This window comes from Actinia tenebrosa, unplaced genomic scaffold (assembly GCF_029948245.1).
Source record: "Actinia tenebrosa isolate PJP-AT-01 unplaced genomic scaffold, QUT_ActTen_1.0 PGA_scaffold11__36_contigs__length_13525064, whole genome shotgun sequence".
Classification (NCBI taxonomy): domain Eukaryota; kingdom Metazoa; phylum Cnidaria; class Anthozoa; order Actiniaria; family Actiniidae; genus Actinia; species Actinia tenebrosa.
The window spans coordinates 936,053-962,740 of NW_028292571.1; the positions used below are offsets into that span (position 1 = coordinate 936,053).

The 26,688-nt window shown below is 37.9% G+C and overlaps 3 protein-coding genes and 1 pseudogene across 4 annotated transcripts; 3 read left to right on the forward strand and 1 right to left on the reverse strand.

Moving 5' to 3' along the window:
• Positions 1 to 335: 335 nt before the first annotated feature.
• Positions 336 to 15,210, reverse strand: LOC116299210 (NADH-ubiquinone oxidoreductase 75 kDa subunit, mitochondrial). Of its 2 annotated transcripts, XM_089027496.1 has the most exons (22): positions 15,101 to 15,210; positions 14,825 to 14,905; positions 14,091 to 14,188; positions 13,669 to 13,776; positions 13,485 to 13,561; positions 12,879 to 13,025; positions 12,157 to 12,234; positions 6,746 to 6,864; positions 6,159 to 6,225; positions 5,987 to 6,086; positions 5,848 to 5,882; positions 5,481 to 5,741; positions 4,859 to 4,910; positions 4,696 to 4,772; positions 4,335 to 4,401; positions 3,406 to 3,630; positions 3,102 to 3,194; positions 2,954 to 3,011; positions 2,633 to 2,744; positions 2,305 to 2,368; positions 1,811 to 1,945; positions 336 to 734 (listed from the first exon to the last, which is right to left on the reverse strand). In XM_089027496.1, exons 2-22 carry the CDS (start codon positions 14,898 to 14,900, stop codon positions 597 to 599), a joined length of 2,187 nt encoding a protein of 728 aa, XP_088883622.1. In that variant the 5' UTR covers positions 14,901 to 14,905; positions 15,101 to 15,210; the 3' UTR covers positions 336 to 596. The 2 variants fall into 2 exon arrangements, with proteins under 2 accessions (XP_088883622.1, XP_088883623.1); XM_089027497.1 differs by lacking the exon at positions 12,157 to 12,234.
• Positions 10,564 to 11,702, forward strand: LOC148912305 (uncharacterized; annotated as a pseudogene).
• A 142-nt stretch (positions 15,211 to 15,352) lies between the features above and the next one.
• On the forward strand, positions 15,353 to 16,542 carry LOC116299212 (large ribosomal subunit protein uL2m). The gene is made up of 2 exons (XM_031707842.1): positions 15,353 to 15,425; positions 15,502 to 16,542. Exon 2 carries the CDS (start codon positions 15,533 to 15,535, stop codon positions 16,397 to 16,399), a length of 867 nt encoding a protein of 288 aa, XP_031563702.1. The 5' UTR covers positions 15,353 to 15,425; positions 15,502 to 15,532; the 3' UTR covers positions 16,400 to 16,542.
• Positions 16,543 to 18,762: 2,220 nt separating this feature from the next.
• Positions 18,763 to 25,572, forward strand: LOC116299215 (uncharacterized). The gene is made up of 11 exons (XM_031707844.2): positions 18,763 to 19,027; positions 19,477 to 20,280; positions 21,332 to 21,421; positions 21,600 to 21,675; positions 21,992 to 22,038; positions 22,578 to 22,686; positions 23,111 to 23,196; positions 23,383 to 23,493; positions 23,598 to 23,638; positions 24,326 to 24,396; positions 24,772 to 25,572. Exons 1-11 carry the CDS (start codon positions 18,980 to 18,982, stop codon positions 24,864 to 24,866), a joined length of 1,578 nt encoding a protein of 525 aa, XP_031563704.2. The 5' UTR covers positions 18,763 to 18,979; the 3' UTR covers positions 24,867 to 25,572.
• Positions 25,573 to 26,688: the final 1,116 nt, after the last annotated feature.

The window sequence follows — 26,688 nt, forward strand, 5'->3', positions numbered from 1 at the left end:
GTCTTCGTTGTGGTTTCAATATAAACAACTGAAACTAGGACTGCCTCATCAACTACAACAATCCTTTGCGCGCGTTCCCCGAGATCACCTGAATTAGATTTCTCCGAGAATTTTTAATAGTTTGAGAAGCCATTTCAAGCACTTGAAAAGGTGTTTCATTTTTTATCCAAACACCTCGAAGTTGTTTAAAAAAAACTCGTCTTTCTCTCGTCGTTCTTTCAACTCATTTCTTGGTGTTTGGAAAACGGGAGAAACACTCTTTCACGTGTCTGATATATTACTTATAAATAAAGAACTATACGCACACAGATTCAAGGCGAACAAGAACAGAGATCTCAAGACTTTTTTTTTATTTATTGTTATATTACACAACTGAATGCATAGACACACCAGGGGTTCTCATGTTGACACGGTGTTTTTATACCCTCTAGCTTTATCAAAACTGCTGCAGCAAAAGAGCAAAGCCTGAAAACAATACAATCTCCCTTCAGTCATACTTGGTTGAAAAAGATATACAACTAAATGTTGTAAAATAGCTTTTTGTCTCCTCATCTTGGATCAATTTCAAAAGTAAAATAAAATTTCTTCTGTTGTAACTATTTCATGGTCTGTACTGCAGTAACACACTTTGCCATTGTCTGCGAGGCCCTACTGACTGGATCTGTCATGTAAAAGTCTTTCAGTTCAACCATACTGGGCCTAAGGGATCGTGTACTTGTATGGGCTTTGCTTCCCTGTAAACAACAACCAGTTTGTTCTTAGTTCATACACAGTTCTGTAGTTGTAAGGGTTAGTATGAAAACGGGCAGTTGTCTCAGAATGAACAGATTAAAAACTGAAAAAGGAATAAGGAGATCCTCATAGTTCACAAATATGATCTCATTATTAATTTTTCGTATATTCTACGGTTATGAGCTGAAATTTCGCCTTCTTACTAATATAGACATGCTATTTTCATTTATATTGTTCCTTTTGACGCAGATTCTTGATTCATTACTATGATCGTCATTTAATTTATCCATAAGTCATGATAATGATGAATTAGACGATACTCTACGTACGATAGTTTGATGATATAATATTTATTAGCGCTAATAATAAATATCATAACAAAAAAGTGGTAATATTATAACGAACAGTGGTAATATCATAACAAACAGTGGTAATATTATAACAAACAGTGGTAATATCATAACAAACAGTGGTAATATCATAACAAACAGTGGTAATATCATAACAAACAGTGGTAATATCATAACAAACAGTGGTAATATCATAACAAACAGTGGTAATATCATAACAAACAGTGGTAATATTATAACAAACAGTGGTAATATTATAACAAACAGTGGTAATATTATAACAAACAGTGGTAATATCATAACAAACAGTGGTAATATCATAACAAACAGTGGTAATATCATAACAAACAGTGGTAATATCATAACAAACAGTGGTAATATCATAACAAACAGTGGTAATATCATAACAAACAGTGGTAATATCATAACAAACAGTGGTAATATCATAACAAACAGTGGTAATATTATGACAAACAGTGGTAATATCATAACAAACAGTGGTAATATCATAACAGTGGTAATATCATAACAAACAGTGGTAATATCATAACAAACAGTGGTAACAAACGTGTTAAATAGAGTTGTTAAAAGCCAAGAAATTCGATGCGAAATGTTTTAAATAATTGTGAAAAACACACACAACCAATTTCTAATGTCATTCTTTTGACCTTCAATTCATTAAATTAACCCCCAGACAAACGTTTCGTAAGAATAAGTGTGATACTAACCTGTATTAAAGCTTGTGCAAGACTAAAGAAGTTAGCTTTCTCTGCATCGCCGTAACGAGTTAAGTTAGGTGACACCTCAGTCATTCTTCTCCTGATTTCTTCAAGGGTGTCATATGGTAACGGTTGGCCTGCAATCTAGAACAACAATCGGCAATCAGTATCAGGGTTATTACTATCATTACGACCATTGAATTTATCGAACCATTAAACAGACTTTGCGCTGATCAAATCTCACAGATAGAATTGGAATCTAAGGTGTTGGGTTTAGTAGAACAACTGAAGAACCCGGAGAAAAACCCTCGAATCAAGGTAGAGACCCAACAAATTCTGCTTACATGTGAATCAGAGTCCAGGAATTGAACCTGAGATCGATCCAGATGAGGCAAGAGGCTACCATATTACCCCCCACACCACCCTTAATAGCCTCATACACAAAACACCATTCATAGACAAGGAGGTTTCTGCATTGATAGTATCTGGGACAAATGACTTACCTCAGATAGTGCTCTAATAACCTTCCAGTCATCTCTCGCATTAGTGGGAGGGGTTACAGCACGTCTGGAGAGTAGAAGCGACAACAACATGGTTAGTTATTTGATCTAAATATTATCTTTCAATTCTTTTATTCATATCAAAATAAATGACAATTATTTAAAAGAAAGATAGAAATCCCAAATACAAGGCCCATTACATCATTTGAAGTTGAGAAAAAGATTAAATTTCAATGGAAGCTTGTTAACCTGGAGAAAAACATGAAACGTCATGGAAAAAGAGTGTGGTTAACTCTATGTATGAGTGCGCTAGGATAAAATGTTCGAGTACCTGGTTTGTTGGGCACGCCCCTCTGTGTTAACGTATGTTGCTGTCTTCTCTGTATACGCAGCTCCAGGTAGGATAACATCAGCCATGTGAGCACCACTGTCACCATGGTGACCTTATGGAATTAATCATTACCACACAGTTTATTATGCAGCATGTAATGAAGTTGGAAAAGAATTTTGAGACCTATGGCCAGTGAAATAATGTCTCTTTAATTAGAAAGGAAGGGAAGGGAAGGGAAGGGAAGGGAAAAAAAGGAAAGGAAAGGAAAGGATAAGAGAAGGAAAGGGAGGAAATTAACAGAACTATAATGTTATCACATACCCTGGTACACCACAAAACAATCTTTGGGTAAGTCCTCATGCTTAATTGTGCCCTCATCCTAATAGATGTAAATAAGAACAAAAGAAGTGAGCAAAAACACAACCTTTTCAATAATGAAGAGGACTATTAGAGTAGCCAGTGTACTTACAGAACCAAGAAGGAAGAGAAGTTTGGGCTTTTCTGTCATATTTCTAGTACCAGGTTTGTAACCAATGTCAAGAGCTGCTACTTGACTAGCAACCTGATAGTCAAAGAGAATACAAGAACACTCAACAAACCCTACGCTACACAGATATAAAGTGTATGAATCTCCCCCAAACACTGTATCTCTCATCATTTTAGCTCAATAGATTCAGTAGAAGTGTGTAAAGAAGCTTAGAACAAAGTGATTGCACACAGTGTACATGTATTTATCAGTCATTCTTAAAGTATACCCAACAATATACACTTACTCTGTGCATAACATTTAACACCCGCCACTCAGGGTCCACTCCCTGGCGACCCTTAAGTTTCTGAGACATCTCAGTGACGAGGCCAAGGATTGCATCACCATCAGCTTCCTGCAGACAGTCATTACCCACTAAAATAATTGGTTTCTTGCTATTGACTAGGGTCTTAGAGAATGGGTGTTTTCCTGACATGATGTTCTGTAAGACGTCAGCTGTTTCACCAATATGCTATCCACCAATGAGAAAAGAGCGTTAGTGTAGTATAAGATATAGTATAAGATCATATGCTATGAAATAATAAATACTTGTAATAACATTATTTGACACACAGTCACACAGATTATTAACTTTGTGTTAAAATGCAATGCATGGCCTGAGGGTCACATTTTATTCTATTTTTGTATTTATAAGCACTATAGGAACTAACATACGTCAGTTCCAAGGAGATTTAACAATAGAACCTGAAGTCCCTAACAAAGTCCAATCTCTTACAAATAACACTGTTACTGATAGATCTAAAAGACTTTTTCGTGTATTTTTTCTATTCTCCAAAACCAATAAACCTTTCATTCTCATAGTGAGTGCATGTCATAAATTATATCCATGAAACAAAACCAAAGATGTAGAATTGTCTCATTGAAGCTATTTTGTTACTACTGTATTTTGTACAAAATAGTGGATATTACTGGAGGATGACATTGGGAACAACAGCAAATACCTCTATGAGTCTTCGTTTGGTTCATGAGTGAATTCTTAGTCATTTTACAAATACTGTAAAAAGTTGATAACTTGTATGAAGTACCGGGTGAATAGCATTGTTCAAGTTTGCTATAAGCGCTACATGACTAGAAGTTGTTTTACACATATATGGTATGCACTCTAATCAATGAATCCTGTTTGGCAGTTCATTGCATAACATGTTTAGTACATACATCATAATCATAGGTCAAGTCCACCTTTGCTCCAACAAGACCTACATGGAGATCATTGTGCATCCAGCTAACGAAAAGATAAAAAACAACAAGGAATTAGATATGTCACAGAAAATTATATTAAAGTCAACAGCCACCGCATTAGCATATGGCATGGAAAAACCTTCATAACTTCAAGAAGCTGCACTCAAACTATGAATTTTTTTCAGGTTATTCGACATCTTACTCCATGTAGAATCAATACTGTGAATATTGTCAGAAGGGTGATAGGCACTTTAAGTGATAAAGATCAACCTGGAGAACTGTGACTAACTGGAGATATTTGGAGGTACATGTATTACTAAAATGAGAGAAAACCAACCTTTTGCGGATACGGGCATTGATAAGTGGGGCCTCATATCTTGGATTAGAACCAACGATAAGCAAGACATCGGCATCCTGTAGTAAGATCACCATTATCATTACAAAATGAAGTCTAAAGTAGAAGTAGTTATCATTACAAAATGAAGTCTAAAGACTCTTACCTCAATGCCTGCTATAGTTGCATTCATGATGTAGTTTGATCTCAAATCAGTGCTGTACAATAGGAATATAAAACGTAATCACATTTGTAATCAGGAAGATTATGTATTGTTGTGAGGTTTTTACCCAGAAACACTCTTAAATTAACTAAATAAACTAACAAACTCTACAACAATATGTGTGGAATTGTGCGAAGGACAAGGGTTCTTGGTATCCTTTATGGGAATAATTAGCATATTAACTAATAATAAGTAAGGATTGTTCTGGTGGTGGTGCAAAAGTGTATGCCTGTACATTGTAGATCTGTCTGTAATGAGGAAGTATGGATTGTTATTTAAGTATTTGCCCCAATTTGTTTAGACAAACCCTTTTTAATGTGCATAACATCATCAGGGCTTAATATAATGGCCAGACATTGGACAATGTCCACCCAGAATTGGAACTTGTCTGGTCAAACCTTTGCCAGTCATTTTAACCAGTAATGTTTAGCCAGAAATGTTATATGACCAAACTAAAACTAATCTGCTGGTCATCATGACAAGCCACATGCTGGCCATTCTTTAAAACCCTGATCATCATTTATGTAACACAAGTAGCATATTTGACTGGTTATCAAGTACACACCTTGACCCTGTTGTAGGAAAACCTTCTTCAGTATAGAGCCCCTCACTGTTAAACCTATTAAAAAGATCTTTAAGTGCAACTAGTGCCTCTGCATCAATCATACCACCAGCTACTGCTGCCATCTCTTCTCCCTTTAATGAGTTCATTTTCTGGGCCACAGAAACCAATGCATCTTCCCATGAACAGGGTACCAGGTTACCAAGTTCATCTTTGATCATGGGTGTGGTCAGACGCTGGCGTTTTAGTCCATCATATGCAAATCTGAGATATAAAAAGGAATTAAAAGTACGCAAAATATTACAAAGAAAGAACATAAACAAATCATAATCATGAGAAAGAAAGAATGAACTTGGAATATAATACTAACCTTGTTTTGTCAGATATCCATTCTTCATTTACATCCTGAAGTGAAAATTTAACAAAATATAAACACCAGAATAAGCCCAAAAACCTTGGTACATAACACAGTAACATACTGTACATGTAAGTACACCTCTGATAAATACCTCATTTAGCCTTGGTAGGATTCTCATGACCTCACCAGACCTATGGTTCACAACTATGTTGCTACCTACAGCATCCAAGACATCTATAGAATCTGTTTTCCTGTAGAAAAAATAGCAGTGTCATTCACCAACTGGCTCTGCTGAGAATAGAGTAATAATATTAACAACCTACCTTAACTCCCATGGCCTTGCAACAAATGCATATGGCTTTGATGTTAAAGCGCCAACTGGACAAAGATCTGGAAGTGGCAATTCAATTAAGTGAAAATTCTTTGCGAGAAATTATAGATGGCTAACAACAAGATAATGCATGCAAACACACAACAATCAAATGGCTGATATTAATAAAACTACTAGTACTATATAACTAATCTTCTCTTCAGTTATTTAACAATAATTATTATTTGCCGAAACTGACTATTAGGTGAATATTTAAGGAGACACAAGTCTTTGAGTGGGGAGGTAATTATTCACAATAATCACTGAGCTTGAGGTGAATGATTGTTTAGTATGATTTTAGACTTGAGAAAAGATGAAATTCTGGATTAAAAAAATGTTTTAGTAATACTTCCGCTCTGGCAAACTTTGAGAAACCTCATAATCACCGCTCCAGCAGTGATAATATCGTCTCAGACTCACTGGCTGCTCAACCATTTAAAGTACACAAAACTCAACAATTGTATAGTCTAAAATTATACTAATTTGAAATTGTTACTCTCTGTAGAAAAAATATGTGACCACAACATTCAGCATATTTACCTATAACATTTCCTGATAGCTCTGACTTGAACATCTTCTCAATATATGTCCCAACTTGCATATCACTACCACGTCCTGTTGTACCTAACTCATCCACTCCTGCTATTTCACTGGCAAATCTGAAAGAACACACAAAGAATGGTTGGGATGAAACAGTTAAAGATGTACCTTATGGCACCCTACTCCCCCCCCCCCCCCCCCCCCCCACCCTTCATTGCTGATCTGCTTTGAGAATGACCGAAGCTATGGACATTGTATGGATGAGAAAGAAATCATAAAAGTGCAAACAAATTTTTGAGCATTGACTAGCTCACTGCTTGAAGCAATTATTTTTGGATCCTCCCATTTTTATTTGTAGCCTATCCAAAAAACAAAAACCAAACAAGATTATCCAAAACAAACTAAGAACTTTTGGAATGTCCACAAATCATGGTTGTCACTCAGATAATAGCAGACCAATTGCTGTTGGAGTAGTATTTAGTAGTAATTCCAGACGGGTGGATTTTGTACCATATACAATACTGAGTATCTATCTTAATGAGTACTACAAGGATTACAAGGCAATTTCCTTTTATTTTCACAGGAAAGTGAATAATTAAATGTGGTTAAATTTAAGCAAAGTTAACTGGGAGTGGAGTGCTGGCCAGCGGTGTGAGACTTGCGCATGTGCAGTTGCTGCCTAAGGCCTCGTGGTTGCTGTAGCTGAGTTGCTGTTAGCCATTGCCTTCATATTGCGGTTTTGCTTCTGGTTTATACGCCTTTTTTCAAGCCATCCTTTCTCAATCCTTATTGTTAGTGGTTCTTCCAGCGTTTCGACGTCTATTTATGATCGTCTTTCCATTGTTCCTTGTCCTCGTGTTAATTGTTTGGTCGATAAAAAAATGCCCCGTAACACACGCAATAGCTTGGACAGCATGGTTCCTACCTCTTGTTCTTCTTCGCTGGCTCCTCCAGTTTCGGTTGAGTCGGCTTGTAATGGCGTCCCTACATCTACTGCGCCGTCTACTGAGTTGGTTACATCAGTAGTAGAAGCTTTAAAAGCACCTTTGGCGGCCATGGTCAACTCGGCTTTACTAGCGGCAGGCGTTGCCTCGTCATCGGCGGGTTCTGGATCTTTGCCCGAGAACAACAAGGGTTCTTCGACGCCTCTGGCCAACCGTACTAACCAATTGGCCCAGACTGGCTCATCTATGCCGTGGACATCCATGGCCGGGTCGCCTCCTTCTTCATCAACTGCGTCTTCGGCTTATTTGCCTCCGCCATCTTGCTCAGGTACGTCTGCCTTATCTGTACCTTCATTTGTATCGCCTTTTACTCTCCCTCGGCCCGTAACTGTCTCAAGTGCCGCGACGTCGTCTTCGTCATTTTCGGCGCCGGAAAATTTCCTGGGGAACACGCCCCCCCTTAACCAGCCGTTTGTAGTGGGTCCTGGTTATTCTCCCGTTCCCTACAAAGTGGTGGCCCAAATTCTTGCCGGAAATTTGTTCATCTTGAGGACTTGCTGCCGGAAAACATCTCCTCTCAAGAACCAGAGCCACAACTGCACTTCGATGGCCGCCTCATCCTTTGTAACACCGCCAAGAAAAACAAAAAGCAAATTTCAGATATTACATCTTGGGTGGAAGCTTTCACCATTTATTCTTTAATCGTCGGAAAATATTTTCCCAACCGCAAAGATGATTTGCTCAAGTACAAGCTCCTTATCTTGCGCACATACCGACAGTTTAGTGGCAGTGCATGGCTGAACTATGATCGGGAGTTTCAAGAATATGCTGCTGCTGAGAAATGCACAACGTGGTCAACAATGAATGTCCAACTTTACAGTTTTAACACTGCAGGTGCCCAGGTGCGCCCTCGAGTGGTTGCTTCAACTACAGCAGGGGGGAGGGAGGCCCAAGGTAGTTTGACCTCAAGGGTCCTTTGCCACTCTTGGAATGCTGGTCGGTGCATTGCCCCTTCTCCCGAATGTCGGTTCCACCATGCTTGCAGTAGCTGCGAAGGGGACCATCGCAAGAGTGCATGCCCAGAGCCGATCAAGCCCAGAAATTTGGAACGTTCCCGCTCTGTCAATCCGTCCGAGGCCAAGCGCAGAAAATACCACTAAGCATGTGACTTTGGACTCAAGGCTGTGTTATTAGGTTCAGAGAACAGCACCATTTTAATTTTCGTTCTAGTTTGTTGAATATCACTTAGACACTACATTGTGCGTCGAACTTAACGTACGTCATTTAATGTTGACTTAATCATTTATGGGGGCATTTGTTGATCTATTTATACATTGTTTCATAGGCACCAGCCTTCCCCTCCCTTCAGTTGCTGAAATTTCTTCTTTGAATTATGATAAATTCGCCCATGGCTTACAGAATCACCCCAATCGGCAATGGGTAGAATTTATACTGCATGGCATTAAAGATGGTTTCCAACTGGGTTTTAAGTCGTCTGTCAAGTTGAAATCGTCAAAGAAGAACAAAGCTTCAGCATATCAGCAGTCTCAAGTCGTTGATGTGTATTTAGACAAGGAAGTTAGATTGGGGCGGGTGGCTGGCCCCTTTGAATCCCCTCCCATTATTCCTCTTCAAGTAAGCAGTTTTGGCGTGATTCCAAAGAAAGGTCAACCAGAAAAATGGCGTCTAATTTTTGACCTGTCCTCCCCATTTGGCCACAGTGTTAATGATGGCATCGACCCTGAGGAGTGCTCACTGCAATACATTAGAATTGACGATATAGTTAATATGGGTTCCAAACTGGGTAAGGGGGCTATGCTGGCTAAGTTCGACATCGAAAGTGCTTTCAGAAATGTCCCAGTTCACCCATCTGACCGACATCTTTTGGGCATGAGATGGAGGTCAAAGTACTTTGTTGACCTTGTCCTTCCCTTTGGTTTGCGATCAGCCCCCTTCATCTTTAACTCAATCACCAATGCAGTGGAGTGGATTCTTCAGTCTAACTATGGGATACCTGACATCCGCCACTATTTAGATGATTTCGTACTAGCTGGACCTCCTAATTCAGCTTTATGTGCTAACAATTTAGCTATCGCTACATCCATTACCGCTGACCTAGGTCTGCCCCTACACCCAGACAAGTGTGTAGGGCCATCCACCTGCCTAGTAGTTTTAGGGATTGAAATTGTCACAATGGCCGAAACTCTGCGTCTCCCTGCCGACAAATTTGCTGCTACCCTGGAACTGTTGAGAACTTGGTCTTCTTACAAATGGTGCCACAAGAAACAACTTCAGTCGCTGATTGGTGTACTCTATCATGCCTCTAAGGTAGTTTGGCCAGGTCGCACTTTTCTTCGGAGAATGATTGATCTACTCTGTTGCTTCCGAAAAGACGATCACCCCATCCGCCTGAATACAGAATTCAAGAAAGACCTGAAGTGGTGGCTGGATTTTTTCAATCAATGGAACGGGATAAGTTTTTTCCTGCTCCCCTCACTACAGCCTCCACCTACGGTTTGCGTAGGGTCAGACGCCTCAGGAACACGGGGTTATGGTGCCTTCCTCGATTCTGATTGGTTCAATGGCAGGTGGTTACCTCGGCAAGCTTCCCTCTCCTTTGCTTACAAGGAGTTATTTCCAGTCGTACTGGCAGCGCATATCTGGGGTCACGGTTGGAGAAAGCAGCGTGTTCTGTTTAAGGTGGACAACGAAGCTGTGGTAGCAATCCTAAATAGCAGGACTTCCAGAGACTCTTCGATCATGGTTTTACTCCGAAGCCTTCTGATTTGCAGCAGCCCGTCATGGCTTTTCCTTTTCAGCTGAACATGTGGCAGGTATTCGTAATGGGATAGCTGATGCTCTTTCTCGTTTTAATATGCAGGTCTTCCGTTCTCTGGCCCCGAACGCCAACCTATACCCAGCAGAGGTCCCAGCTCAGCTTCTGTCTTCTCTGACATCGGTTCTCTAAATAATCAGTGTTTGGTCTATTTATCTGAGGGTTTAGCGCATTCCACCCGTCGCTGTTATTCTACCGCCCAAGAGAAGTTTGTCAACTTTTGCTACCAAAGTGGCCGCTTATCCCCATCAGGCTCACCATGTCCCACAGATGAATGGACCCTCTGCTTATTTGTGACAATGCTGGCCGAGTTGATGCGTCATTCCTCTATAAAAGTTTATCTGTCAGCTGTCCGTTCCCTCCATATTGAACAAGGTTTCGATGATCCACTTCAGAACTGCTTGCGGCTCCAAAGAGTGACAAAAGGCATTAAGCGAACCCAAGGCGTCGCCTCTTCTTCGTCTAGACTTCCTGTTACTCCAGAGGTCCTGAGAGTAGTACACTCTGGCTTGGTTCTATCTTCGTTCAATGACTGCATGTTTTGGGCTGCTTGCTCATTGGCTTATTTTGGTTTCCTTCGCTCAGCCGAATTTACTTGCCCCTCGCTTAAAAAAATTTGATCCAGATGTACACCTGACTGTGCAGGACATAACCGTGGACTCTACAGGGTCTCCTTCTTGCTTAAGACTGTTCATTAAAGCCTCAAAAACGGATCCGTTTCGTCAGGGTTGTCATGTGTATGTTGGTCGCGGATCATCATCCCTGTGTGCTGTGAGAGCAGTGCTGAACTATTTAGCATATCGTGGTAATCTTCCAGGCCCACTCTTCCTGCTGGCTGATGGTCAGCCACTGACTAGGCAGCTGGTCACTGACAGACTCAGGGCTATTCTACAATCAGCAGGTGTAGCTGGTAACTTTTCAAGCCATAGCTTCCGTATTGGGGCCGCAACTACAGCGGCTCAAGTGGGTATACCAGATCATTTAATCCAAGTCTTGGGCCGTTGGAAAAGTGATGCCTATAAACAGTATATTAGAACTCCTCAGCAAGTAATCATTAATGCCTCTGGTAAACTTGCTTAGTTTTGGTAAGTGGAATCCTTTTAGCTTGGCCACCATTTGTACATTGTCAATTTTGCCCTCATGCTAGCCATTGCCACCTGGGTTGAGTCGCATACACCACACTACCTATGGATGTTGTGTCTGCATGCGTGACAACTGGAGAGGCAGCGACTGCTGGTGCCTGGAGATGCAGTTTTGGGTGTTGGTCGGTCCCATGGCTCCTGCCACGGGTCGACCAACTCCAAGCACCACACTAAATGCTTGGAGAGGAGTAATGGAGGTTGACCCGTGGCTTGGTTGCCATGGTTACCTCTTGCCAGCTAGTTGCCATCGCCTACCGCTTTGCCAGGCACCTACTCTCCATCGTAACGACAAGTTAATTGAAACAATATATAATCAATTTTCCTTGAACAGAGTTTAAAATTTTGAGATATTCTAGCTAGCAGTTGGAATGAATTGGGTATACTGTACTCTATCACATGAGACCAGGTTACAGTAATATGTCAACCCTACAATGGCAATGGGGAAAGAACCTAATGGCCCAGTCCATAGGAGTGGGATTAGATAATCACCTGATACATCTGGTGCAGTGGATACATCTAGTCATGATTGTTTTAATGAGTGGGCCAACGTTTTTGTCCTCTACAGCTCTAAAGTTAAATACCAACATGAAAGAAATCTGTCATTTATTATATTATTATTTCCAATAACTATGGCAACTTCATAATAATAATAATAATAATAATAATAATAATAACGATTCATTGAAGCATATCTACAGAGTAGCTCTACATCTTCAACAAAGAAAATAATTTAATGAATATATAGTGATTTCTAAAGTTATTTTACTTTTAACTTGCCCGTTGACCCCTCTACCCCTCTAATATTCCAAATTCCTCTGGGGGGGGGGGGGGGGAATGTTGCTGGGTTCGAGTCCTGCTGTGGCCACTACACTGTAGCTGAGGCTATATTGGTCCTGGTTTCTGATTAGTTCAAATTCAGTTTCTCGGACATGCTTGTAAATAGCCAACTGGTTTGCCTCCTTGCCAGTTGGGATTCTCAAAATACTTTATGTTTCTATTTTTTTATTTTAATTTTTCATTCTTGTAAGAGCATTGACACTTTGTAGAATGCTCCTAAATTAAGTATTATTGTTATTAATCTCAACTCTGACATGTACATACATACATATACATCTGTAAACTTTTCTAGTGGATAGACAAATTCAGTTAATTGATTTTGTACTGAATTTGTCTACCAACTTGAAATAAAGTTTGCATATACATTGACTTACCTCTTTCCTGAAAAATCATTGTCCACAAAACGAGTTCTATCACTACCAAAAGCCATAGACTGGTCTTGTAAGTCACATTCTCCACCTTGGTCACAGATTGGGCAGTCCAATGGGTGATTCATCAGGAGGAATTCCATGACACCCTCTCTGTATTAAAATGAGTGATACATGGATAAATAAAATAAATACACTTTCTTGACATTCATTAATTGAAAGCAGTAGGAAGGTAGGAGCTTTAGCCACCCACCAAGCTCTCTGAAGCAATCACGGTAATGCTTCTTGGAGCATTTACACTCTTCTGCCTCCCAAGTTGTCAAATACCCAAGTTGTTTGAGGACAAGGATTTAGTGAGAATCACTTATTAAAGTACTATCAAAAATGAAAAAGCAGTATGATTCATGCAAAAATAACTACACATAATTTAAATATTTATATCAGTGAAACACTCAAAATAATATTACAAATAAATGTATTTGTTAAGAGAAAAATGTGACTGTATATTAATTGATGTGCTTTTGGGATCCCTGTGGAACTGTACAACAGGTAGCCCACACCAACATAGCTCCAACAGATGAGTTGATTATTTATATTAGTTTCATTCTTTACCTTGCCTTCCTGGTCACTGGAGAATCTGTTTTGATCTTCATTCCTTTCATGACAGGCATAGCACATGAAGCAATAGGCTATAGCAGGGCAAGAAAGATAAATTTGTATGTTTAAAAGCAGGTAAAATATAAGGTATCACATTATGACATTATGATATAACATTATCAAGTATGATTTACAGTACCTTTGGTGATCTTTCAACTTCAACCAAGCACATCCTGCAGTTTCCTGCAATAGACAGTTTATCATGGTAACAATACCTTGGGATCTCTACTCCAGCTTGAGCACATGCCTAGATGAATGGAATCAAATATTTAAAAAAAAAAATATCATGGAAATCAAACAACAAATTCTTTGTTAATAGATGGCATAATTGGTATTGCTGGGCCATGTACAGACATTGAGGATTATATAATATTACAATTATTTCAAAGAGAATTTGTTTCTCAGCACTGCAAATAAATTTTTTTGCCCCTTGTTGGTTATGATGACGAGAAGAAATTGAATTCCAACATTCAAGCACCAAATCCTGCCAATTAGTAGAACCATATAATATATATTTTATTCCATTACATATTATTAGTGTACTGTATATCAGCTATTTACCTGAAGAACTGTCACTCTAGGATCAACCAGTACTCTCTTATCATTCACAAAAACCTCAATCTTTTCTGGAGCTGGTACAGCTGCAGTAGATTGTTTAGCTATGAATATGATTATAATAACACTTGTCAGTGGGAAACATTTTAGTCTGCATGCATCCAGGCATTATGGTTTGGTTAAGCTAGTGTTATCTAAAGGTATGTATGGTTGTGTGCAGGCTAGAAACCTTCTATAACCTTAAAGCAGAAAATACATGCTGTGATTTGCCTATGTGCATTAGGGTGCTTATAACTGGGAATCTATAGTATGCAGCACAAAAAGTATTTATGTATCTGCATCTTAGTCTATTTACACATTGGGCACAAATAACACTATCGGAAAAGCTGGAGATATTTTTTTTGCATGTATGAAGCATGTGGATTATATGTGCTGTATATGGACTTTCATCAGTTGTCCGAAGAGGGAAAATTTCAAATTTAAAATGTCAAACTTCCCTGGGGTCCCCCCCCCCACTTGGGCTTAACATTGATAGGTGCATAAAACTAAAATCTACGTTATTACTAGTAGGAGGAATTGCTCACAAAGCTCAAATGTATAATATAGAAAAAATATAGCTTTGTTTGCAAAGTTTATACTATGTTTGAAATGTGTACATCACTGCAAGTACGCTTAGTACAAGTAAAGAAACCCAAGGAAAAATTCACACAAATCCAATGTACATTCTTGAGTTTTCTTACCTGCAAAATGGATGGATGGCAGAACATTTCTTGTATGTTTGAGGACAGTTCCTCTTGGCAATGCAAGCTTAAACATCTTTCCTTGATATAATGAAAGAAATAGGAAAAAAATATGTGAATCACGAGGCAACTACAGGCATGAGCTAAAAAAACAAAACAACTGCATCTTTGTACATGTTCCGAATAACATAAAATACAAAGGCAGAATCTTATATTTCAGCAGATATATGAATAGTATAGATATCCAATTAGGAGACTTTTATATCAATAACTTACTTTAGAGCTTAGAGCTCTTATTTTGAGCTCGAACTCCAAACCAAATAGCAAAATGTTCACAATCCAGCCAAGATGGCGGAGTTTTGCTTCATCCGGGACATTCAGTTATGTAACATGTGTCAGCGGCATATCCTCTAAATAAGTCCTATACTTCATGTGTGAATTATTCAAAGCAGCTTATGACCACAGTTTACGAGAATTATCTAAAAATACACGGTAATGAAGTATTTACCTCACAGCATCCATTTTGATTTTATTCCATCGTGACTGCCTGCTTTGGCAGTTATTTTAGCAACAAAAGCACTTTATTTCTGCTTGTTTTGAGGTAAATTCAAAGTTTTTGATTTTTGCGATGGATGAATTAGATTTCTGATGTTTAATTTTTAATTTTTATTAGTTAGGAAAGAAAATATCGACAACTCTTCAAACAGCATGGCTGGCCTTTGTAAGCATCTGGTGAACACCATGGCCTCCAGGTTGAACAGTTCATATTGGTTTACAATAAGAGGTCTTGCAGCCGCTGTATCAAACTCTCAAGTCAGTGCTTTCTCCACTTCATCACCTTTGGTGGGCAGAACGCATTACTCATTTATGAAGATCCCTCGTAGTATTCCTAACATGCCAGTACCTAGATATCTAAAAGATGGCACAATGAGACGACACAAAGGCAGGTCTGGGAGAAACCATTCAGGCAAGATATCAATACGCCATCGTGGTGGGGGGCACAGTCAGACATATAGGATTATAGACTTTGTACGTGCTCCTTTTATGAAGGGGGCCGAGAATCCACCTCTCATTAAGGAAAAAGTTTTACAAGTGGGGTATGACCCATGCAGATCTGCTAGGATCGCCTTGGTAGCTGGCAATGGAAGTAATAGGCAAAAATTACTGATTGCTCCTGATACTGTTCAAGTAGGGGATATTGTTACGTCTCACAGAGGTAAACCAGAATCCTTAGCTCTTCTTAAACCCGGCGATGCCTACCCTTTGAAATATTTACCCATTGGAACTGTGGTCCATAATATTGAGTTAAAACCAGGTAAAGGTGCACAGCTTGCAAGGGCTGCTGGGACATCAGCACAGCTTATTCGTAAATCCAAAGATACTGCAGTAGTAAGACTACCATCCAAGGAAGAAAAGGTTATCAGTGATCTGTGTATGGCTTCTGTTGGAAGGGTCTCTAATATTGATCGAAAAAACCGGGTGATAGGAAAGGCTGGAAGGAATAGATGGCTTAACAGGAGACCCAAGGGACAGACTGGTATTGATAGAACACACTGGAAGAAGAAGAGAGTCTAGGATATTGTCATTTCATATCAATCACATGTCAAAGTTAGATTTTTAACATGGATTTTGTGTGCAGTGACCAGAGAGAGTTTTTTTGGGCATCTGTTAAACTTCTGAAAATAAATTTAGTAAATTAACAGAATGAGAGCAAGATATATCTTTGTTGTGCAGGTACTTCAACCACAAAGCTGCTTTGCCACCATTGATTGGGGATTGGTTGGGCTGAATGTATGATTCAGTTGGGGGTAGTTAGCTAGTTGTGCATTTTTTTGATACACCCTTGGGATAATAAGAAGGTACACATCACTTTACTAAGAGGCAGGATTGTGCTACTAAGAACCAAATTTAGTTTATTGCATTTTGTGTACAACCCCATTTTTGCACATCAGGGTCACTGTCATAATTTGGATGCAATGACTCTTAATTAGTTGATAGCCAAGGCTGGAAAGTGTTTTCTACTTTCACATACGCTCACAATAATAACCTGGAAAAACTTCAGTAAACCAGGAAAGATCATAAACCAAAGATTACTATGAATGTGAAAATATAAAATGTTGCTATGACAACATCAAAATCCTTCTTTTGCCTTTCAAGAAAAATTAAGTAATTAAATGGTACTTTTTATAACAAGCAGCATATTTAAACCTTGAAGTTCATGGGCATATATTGTTTGGGCACATCCTCTCCATGCATGAATTTAGTGTGCATGCTCTCATCATGATGACGTCATTCCAATGTTTTGATGAAAATATCATGAAGACTTATTTTTTCAAATCTCTCATACCTCTAAAATGAGCTTGGAAGCCCACTTTTTGTTATCGGTTTTTGAAAGTACTTTATGATACCCAACTTACTGCACTTTTTGATATTCTGCAAAGTTGGTTGCTGTGAAACTGCTGTCAATCAAAAATAATCAGTTGGTACTTTTTATATTCTTGACAAGCTGCAGTGAAAAATCAATTTCACAACAAGCCGTTAAAATGTTGGCATTTGCAGAATATTGAAAACCGCAATAAGAGGAAAAATTTAAAAATTATGTCAATGGAATTAAATTGAAATTGCATATTTTTTGCATAATAATAATAGAATTCCACGTAGTCATGAAGGCTCCAAGTCCATACTTATAGCACTATAACATTTTAAATTTCTCATTTTTAACACGAATAATTTTAAATGCTAAATGATTATTTGGTTTATTTTCTAGGAATTTGTGCAAAATGGGGACAATTTATGTTTTTCAGTAAAATATGGCTTATATTTGACAGTTTTCCATGTTGATGCTGTTCCAACACTTTTACCATATAAACAGTGAACTTCCACACATTCTGATGGCTAAACGAAGTTGATGACCCCCATTTTGTATTTGCTTATTTTACTTCATAACGAGCTGCAAGCCCAATTTTATTGCAAACACCAGGATCCCTATATTACCATGGTAATAACCACAGAATGACAAGCGAGTTAATTTGATCAATGCCTTTCAAAGCATTTCAATATGAAGCGGTCTTTCCAGTTAAGCGCCCTGCTGGCCATAAAACAAAAGCTTCACACTTCTCCCACTCTTAATCCCCCAGAAATATTCTAAACATGAAGATCTGAATGCGTCCAAACGCAATAAAATTGGGCTTGCAGCTTGTTATGTAGTAAATGGTGTTGTGCCTCGTAGTGGACAATTGTTCTTTTGTGTAGCACCTGCCTTGTGGCAAATTATCTAAGATAGTATGATGTACTGACGATGGGACCTTTTACCCATGAAGGTCCTTTATCTTCCATTTGACTACCTTGCGTTCCAGATGCTCTCTTGTTCCAGTTCTTCTTGATTGTACAGTGATCTGTGACCTGAAGAGCACAGGGGGTGTGGATTCAGAAAGGGGGAGGGACCAAATTAAAAAATCTGCCATTTCGTCTGGGCTCCCAAAATGCGGAAACCCCTCCCCCCCCCCCCCCCAAAAAAAAGAGGAAGAACCTGCATTACGTTTTAATTTTTAAAAAAATCCATATGAATTTTAAAAAGCTGCCATTTCATTACCATAAAGGGGGGAGCAGGGTCTCCTTGGCCCTCATGCCTCATGCTCCTGGAGCACTGCAGCAAGGGAGCCTCTGGAACCAAGGGTACCATTGGACAAAAAATGAAAAAAATATGTAAAAATTAAAAAGTGCTGTTCTACTTATTTACTTTTGCACTATTTATTAGTGGTGTAGCAGTGGGTAGTTTTGTAGCATCAAATAATTTAATGTCGTAAAATCAAATGATCTTGGAATTAAAATATGGAAAGTGAAAATGAAAGGAAAATAGGATCATTTGAGCCCACGCTACAAGCGATCAGAAATCCCCCCAGCTGAGTCTGCGTATGGGTGTCACATTTCGCGGTCCATTCGAAAAATGTGCATGGCTGACTGAAGTTCCACCAAAAATCCATTTGATTTCTCTCTCGTAGTCTTCAAAAACAATTCAGTGAGCCCTTAATGATGTAGAATATCTGCAGAAAACTACATAGGGTTCTTTTTTTGTTTAACTGGAACAGCCTCGTATTTATAAATACCTGAAGTTTGAAGTCAAGTTCAAGTTCTTCAGTACGTTTAGATGCGGCGATGTTTTCAATCGACGAAGAGGAGTTGGATATTGATCTCGACGATGAGGTACGTATACTGTATGTTATTCTGACTTTAATATAGGTTAGATCTTCACCAATAACATTTCTAGCCCATATAACATGACATTTCAGTGAGTATAGTGTGTCATGCACCTTCGCCGTCAGACTGGTAAGAATTTAAATTCAACGGTTGTGTTTACTTTCAACTGTAGGATAGTCAGCAGTAATTAAAAGACGATTCTCTGTTCCTGTTATTACGTGTTGATAACACCATATACCAGATTCCTCTTCGAATTATTGTTTTATTTAAATATTTTAACTCTTTTGCAAGATAATTGAAGCTGGTAAATAGATTATAAAGTTCATGGGCTATTAACGCCAAAGCACCAAAGCATGGCACAGTACTGGAGTTAGATGGGTTACATGTAAGCATGAAGAACACTATACTTAGGTATTTACTTTCAAACTTTTGAATTCATCATTATTTTTGAACAGGATTTCCTTTTGGCAGCCTGTGGAGTTGTTCCATCTTGTGAATTCAAGCCTGATGACACAGATGGTGTGACTTCTAAATCAACAAAGGACAGCAACTTTCAAACAACAAATACAGGATTCAATAGAAAACCATTTAGTTCCCTTGAAAATTCCACTTCTTTATCTACAGAAAAAAGAACACAATTTCAATCTCCAAGCGACTTTTTAAACCCATCAAAGCCTGCTGGATCAGCGAACATAAATATTTCTCACAAATGTATTAATAATAACAGTAATTTCAACAAAATGTGTAACTTAAAGACAAATCAGGCCACAAGAACAGGTCCTCAGGAACAGCCTCCTTCTAAAAGATTTGCATCTAATTCTAATAATCTATCTTTCACTCAAAATAATGCTATAAATAATTCTCAAAACCAAAGGACTCCAAATAACTGCAACAATCTTTGGAAAATGAACTCTGGAGAGCAAAGAGATGCCAGGTCTTCACCAAACCAGCTATCAAAGTATATGAACAGTCCACAAGGAAGCAACTTGCAAGCCTTGAATGGAAATAATATGCAAAGTTATTCCCCAAATGTGTCTTCTGGTGGAAAGACAAGTCTCAATGGAGTAAGTCAGACTTCAAGTTTAAACTTCAACACACCTGATACTAGTTATAGCAGAGAGAGTAAGAACATGACTCAGAGAGACAGACAACAAATGAACAAAACTGGTAATGCTACTGGTTTTTGTATTAATATTACACCATCTGGTAAGAAAACCTCAAGAAAGTTCCCTGGACCTGCAGGAATACTTCCAAAACTTGTAAGTGCTGAAGAAATAGAAAATGCACCCATGTGCCTTGTGCAGTTACAGTGTATAAAGCATGGAGGGATGGACAGAAAGTGAGAAGTGTTGGGAGATGCATGACATGTATATAGCTAAGTGCTTCTTGATCGACTCATTCACACAAGTGCTCTGCTAGTTGACCACTTTGATTCTATCTGTCACATGATATAAATCATGTTGGATTTTGTTATGGTCACCCCCTTGCCCCCCCTCCCCCCCAAAAAAGGACATTGTTCTTGGATTCCTGTACGATTAATGTAATGACTTTTGAACAAATTATTTACTTGGTTTGCTTTACTTGTAAGAAAAGCTTCATTAAATTAGAAATTTGATATTTTGATTGTATTTAGAAAGCTTACTCAACAAATCAAGTTAATAATTTTTTTAAAAGTCATTACATTGATTGTACTGGAATCTGAGAACAAAATTTGTTTAACTTAATTTCCGAACTTTCTGGTGATCATAACACAATTCAATAAAATTTATACCAGATGATGGCTTAATGCACTGAAGTTGTGAATTTACAAGTGCTTTGTAACTGCATACATGGCGGTCAGAACGAGCAAGTTTTTTTTTCTTTTGCAAATCATTAGAGTAGCCATTATTTTGAACACAAATAATGAAATAGAAAATGTGCATGCATGCTGTGTGTTCTCCTAATGCATGCACCCGCAACCAACGAGAACGCAAAATTTATGAGTTATTTTATAATGAATTCTATCACACATTTTATAATAAATTAAACCAGTAACTGTGATTACAATGTCACATTGTGTCCTTTACATCATCAGGAAATGATATTAACTTTAAGTAATAAGTTTTGTTTTGTTCATTTTTTAAATAACAAACGTTACTTAATGCAGGTTTTAAACTTTTCGGTTCTTTAATTTCTGGTCTGTGGTCATACTTGCAAAACTTAGCTAGTTACATTTTTCTTACTCATTAATACAAATTTTCACTCACATTTGCAAGGTTGCGAGTGTTAATTTTGTGCCCTTGTCATGTTAAAATATTTTTAATATTTTAGACCAATGAGCAAAGTTTAGAAGAGGTATCTATAAAGTTGTCACCTTTACCATCAACATCTCGACAGTCGCCTGTCAATCAACATCCTGTGGTAAGTAATTCTATTATACTTCTACAATCTGCATGTATGATGTATATTCATACTAAATTATTAGTCTATTAATAGGTGGTTTCTTGAGTGCTTTATTTTATGCGTTGACTTCCTTCTTATTGTTTTTTTAAACTTATTATTAAATACATGTAGTACAAAAACTATCTTTTCTCTAAAGAGTTTACAGTCAACATCAGAAGATGAAGAGTTTACCAGAGATCCTTGGGTTGGCATGTTCAATGAATATCAGGAAAGTAAGTTGTACATATATAAAGCAGCAAAAAGAATCATGTTAGTAATGGGTTCACAGAGAGAGTCTGTATTAATATTTGAGATACTCACACACTAAAATTGGCTTTGATAATTCATGAAAACTGCTGGAAAAGCAGTATCTGTGCTGTGATATAAACACTGCAATTGAAAAGCAATGCTTGACTTAATATCTTGTGCTTCTCTCATGCTCTACAGCTTTCAGCATGTTTAAATCACACACACAACACACACACACACACACACACATTTACAGATATAAAGGTATTCTGTCTCAAGTGATTTTTTGTTGTTGATTAGATGTACCAGCAACAATGAGATATTCCATCATCCAAGTAATGTCAGAGGTATGACATACAGTGCTTGAGTCTATTTGCTTAAAAAATAATAATTTGATAGGGTAACTAGAATTACACAGAGTAATTATCATCCAGGGTCCCATTCTAAATTAAATTAAAATTCAGCAGTTGATTTTTGCGGACGGAGGAAAAACCAAGAACCTGGAGAAAAACCCTCAAAGAACAGGAGAGAACCAACAAACTCTACTCACATACGACACGAAGCCTGGCAGGACTCGACCCGTGTCACATTGGTGAGGGGTGAATGCCCTCACCGCTACACCACTCGTTTTCCCCCATGCTTAACAGGCTGCTTTTTTTAAATAGACTGCTTCAAAGGCCATGACTAAAACATTTATTTTTACTGAGGTGTTTTAGATTTTGGTTAATAACCTCTGTTAATATTACACTGTAAATGCATTACTACAAATTGTTCAGGCCTTTATATTTTATATTTTACCATTAGTCATAATGTATTTCTTGACTATTACTTTAGACTAAAGTTTCATCAGTGAGTAAACGTTTTTTTATGTTTTCGATTGATGCAGGCAGCATGTCAGCGCTTAAGATATGGCAAGGTTCCATCATTGTGCGTGCTGGTCAAGACATTCTCATCTTCAGAAACTGATTCTAGTATCTTTCTAAAGGATCCAACAGGTTATACATATTGCTATACATAATACTAGGCCTGGTTGTACAAAGGGTGGATAGAACCATCAGACAAATAAATCTTATCCAGTGGATAAATTTATTGCAATGAATAACAGCATGGACTTATCCACTGGATAAGGATTTATTCATCTGATAGCACTATCCACCCTTTGTATAACTGGGCTCTATACTTTATTTGCAAAACTAAGTAGGGTATCTGACTAATTGTTTTAGAGTGTACATGTAAGTAAGTACAAGGTGAGGAATACCAACCTGAAGTAATGTCATGATTGCACCTATCAGAGCTAATATTAGCTCAGATTACATTCTAGAGATCTGGCATTTTGACCTACTTCAAGACCTGACACTTTGAGGGCCTTGAATTAATTTTCACTGATTAATGGACTAACCTTTTCTTGTTGAACTTCAGGCGAAATCCATGGGACTTTACATAAGAAGGTATTAGAAGAATATCAAACTGAACTGGGACCTGGTGCTGGTCTTATTTTGAAACAGGTATGTGGTCTAATTATATTCATGATATATAATTATTAGAAGCTGTAATAATATTACTTGTACATGTATAATAGACTGTACAGTCACTTTAAATTGCTAACTACATGATTGTATACAGAATGGTGCACTTATCATATTCATATGAAAATTAAAACAATTCCCTAAAATTGTTTATTTTGATCTTAGGTGTCAGTATTCAGCCCATCACCAAGGAAACACTATCTGAACATAACGCCAGGGAATATAATAGAAATCTACCCTCCAGACCCAAGCCATATCAATAGTAGTCAACTTTTGGTAAGACATCAGAATATATTCAGGCTGTGATTCCTGCTTTATGGGTCAATCTATTCCTTCAATATGATTCATTCATCAGACATTCTTACTATGTATTTTTCCAGGCCTCACAAGGCACTCAATCTGTAAGAAATAATAAGCAAAGGTACAGTATTCTATTTAATACAATTGATCTGAAGTCAGGTTTTTTTCACAAACACCAATGACTGTTTTACATTAGTTAATACTTATTGTTTTGTGGACACTTACTATGGGTGACAGAGACCCTGTCACACTGTTGGCTCAGTTGTGTGTAATAATCTAGGTTATGTATACACACAACCAAGAAGCACTAAGGTAAGAGAGCCTCTGGAACCCCAAGTACAACTGTAGTAGTATTGTTTATGCACAAGGTATATAAGTGATAACAGTGCCATTGGTGTAGAGAGGTGTCTTGACCACAAGGGGGCAATGTACCATTTTCCCACCAAATGAATACACATGTACAGGTTTCAGGTTCGAGTTTCCTGTCATATCCACTGGAATCCCACAGGAATCCCACAGGAATTAATGAAATTCCAAGATAAGAGGTGCCGAATACAGTAACTTGTAATCATACTCAAAGAAAAACTATCAAATCAATGGAAATTAGACTTAGAAATTAGAAGAAGAAGAAAGCATACAATTTTGGTCCAACTTTTTGAGGGGGTCCTCCCTTGCTACACCACTGGACAGTGCCCTTGAGCAAGGGTAAATTTACAAAGAATGGACTTTTCATGTATCAACACACATTATAGATAATAATAAAAATGACAAAAAAGTACATTTTGTAATTCTATTTTTTTTTAATCAGAACTGTCATAGAAGAGCCAGAGATAATTCTTGAACCTTTGACCAACACCTCAGATAAACAGCAAAGAAAAGGTAAAGTATAATAACACTGTTTACTTCCCCTCATCACTCATGCTCTCATACTCTAATGCAGTAGTGATTATTGTGAGGGATATTTAGAAAACTGTGGTATAAATGCTATCTTTGCTCCAGGAAATTTCCTCCAGAAATCAGTTTTTGGATTGCTGTTCCCTCTTCATCAGTTGTTTTTAATTCTTGGAGTTTGTTACATCATAGCCACCATGTTGGTTGACTATACAAAGCATTTCTTATAAGCTTCTCTTGTTAGATCAACCAACATGGCATCTGTTGCACTCCAAGAATATAATTATTAGCGATACCTACTGATTATCCATTTCAAAGGTATGTGTGTACTGTTGATAGTGATAGCTTGTGTATTTTCCCCAGAAATCTCACCAGAAAAGCCAGAAAATTTTGATGAACTGCTAGAAGGTTTGGATAATGATGACATCCTGGACGAAGATCTGCTTGCCATGTACTAGATGCTTGCAAATATATCTTCACCACAAACTAGAATTATTTCTTTCATGTCTGCTTTACTGACCCAGTTTTTCAAAGTCTGATTAGTACTAATCCAGGCTTGATTACCAAGGCAAACATCATCACCTATTAAATTTTATGTAATAAACTGCCTTTGAAAAGTTACAGTGTAACTACTATAACCAGGGCCACCTAAAAAGCAAGAACCATTCAAGTTGTAGATTAAAAACACTATATTCAAACTTTGGGTAGTTGAGCCACTCAGAAAGTAGCAGAAAACAAAAGCCTCTTAACATATCTTCTTATTCCTAGGAGAAAATGACAATGGCTTTCTAGTTGTTTACATGCTGCCTACTCTTAAACCTGCTTTATCAAAAGTATGTATGTATATATGTATGTAACATCAGGGTCAAATTAGCATTCTTGTGCAGTCTAGGTTTCTGATTTGCCTGACTATCCAAAGTTGGAATACATTGTTTTCATTCTACATTTTGATTGGTTCTCTATGTCTAACTGGTGTAAGTGGCCCCAGTTACAGTAGTTATGTAACCATAATGTATGAATAGATTAAAAAATAATTAAGGGTGCTGGTTCATAATGGTGAACATAGGTAGTAAAGAATGTATTTGTCCCATTACATTATTATATTATTATTATTGCTAATAGTCATAAATACTATTGGAAACTAATTATCATTAATTCATTTATCATGTTCATCTTTTAATCGTTTTGTTTTGTGATTCTTTATCAGAATAAAAACCATTTAATGCTAAACTGTGTTATATTAGGTTTATTCTATTTGGTTTCCATTCCACATACAATCAATACTCCATCTTACAGTTCCGTTCAGTGACCACGGATAATAGGTCAAGTTTGGAATTTCCAGGCATAGCAAAACTATGCTTTTTATCATCCGCGGCAACCCCAACCGTGACTTGGAACTATTATTCGTGGTCACTGAACCAAACTGTAAAAAGGAGTATTGCAAAATCATCATTGGGTTTAAAACATAGAAGCTGGGACCTAAAGGTATTCTGGGAAATGATAAATTATCCTTCGATGCGTTCATTTGAGATTCCACGAGATGTATTACAAGATACCAAAACCGTCTGAAACATTGGGCGAAAACCGTAGTCCAAAAACTGCCAAATCCGTGTACTCCAGACTTCTGGACGAAACCCGAATGCGAATTCAAAAATAAAAATTTCATCAAAACCGCGTCGATCTGGAAACCCCCGTGATCTGTGAGTTAGCCATGCCCTGGCGGCACAGAGGTGATTACTGGGTATCGACAAAATTTGAAAGTTGTTTTGTTGACATTCAACTTTGGGGCTGATGCACTGCTTGGACGCTGAACCAATATATGAAATCCATGGTGCCTAGGGTCATCAATCAAATAGAAATGCCCAGCAACATGTAAGACCCAGAGGTCCTGGTTTATGTATAACCTTTATTTCAACAAAGAGTTTCATCATACCATGGATCATAAAAAGGCCCTTTTCGTGATCTGTTTTTTTTTTCATAATTGGATATCCATAAAACGCCGATCGTTTTTCGGGTGAGTGTGAAACGAGATGAGTCTGAATTTCAGCACGTACACGGTAAGCAGTATGCATGCAGTAACATTTAATCCAGGCCCCCACACATCTAACGACCTCGACAAATAACAAAAACACTTTCACTTGCTAGCGCTGCCCCAAGTCGACCTCTCTTAATCATATGGTACTCGCCGTGTTCATTGACAACCCTCCCTCCGGCGTCATTTTTCAGTCACCCATATGAAATCTGCTTTTAGTTTTCGGTTGATTAGGATTATGTCAGTGT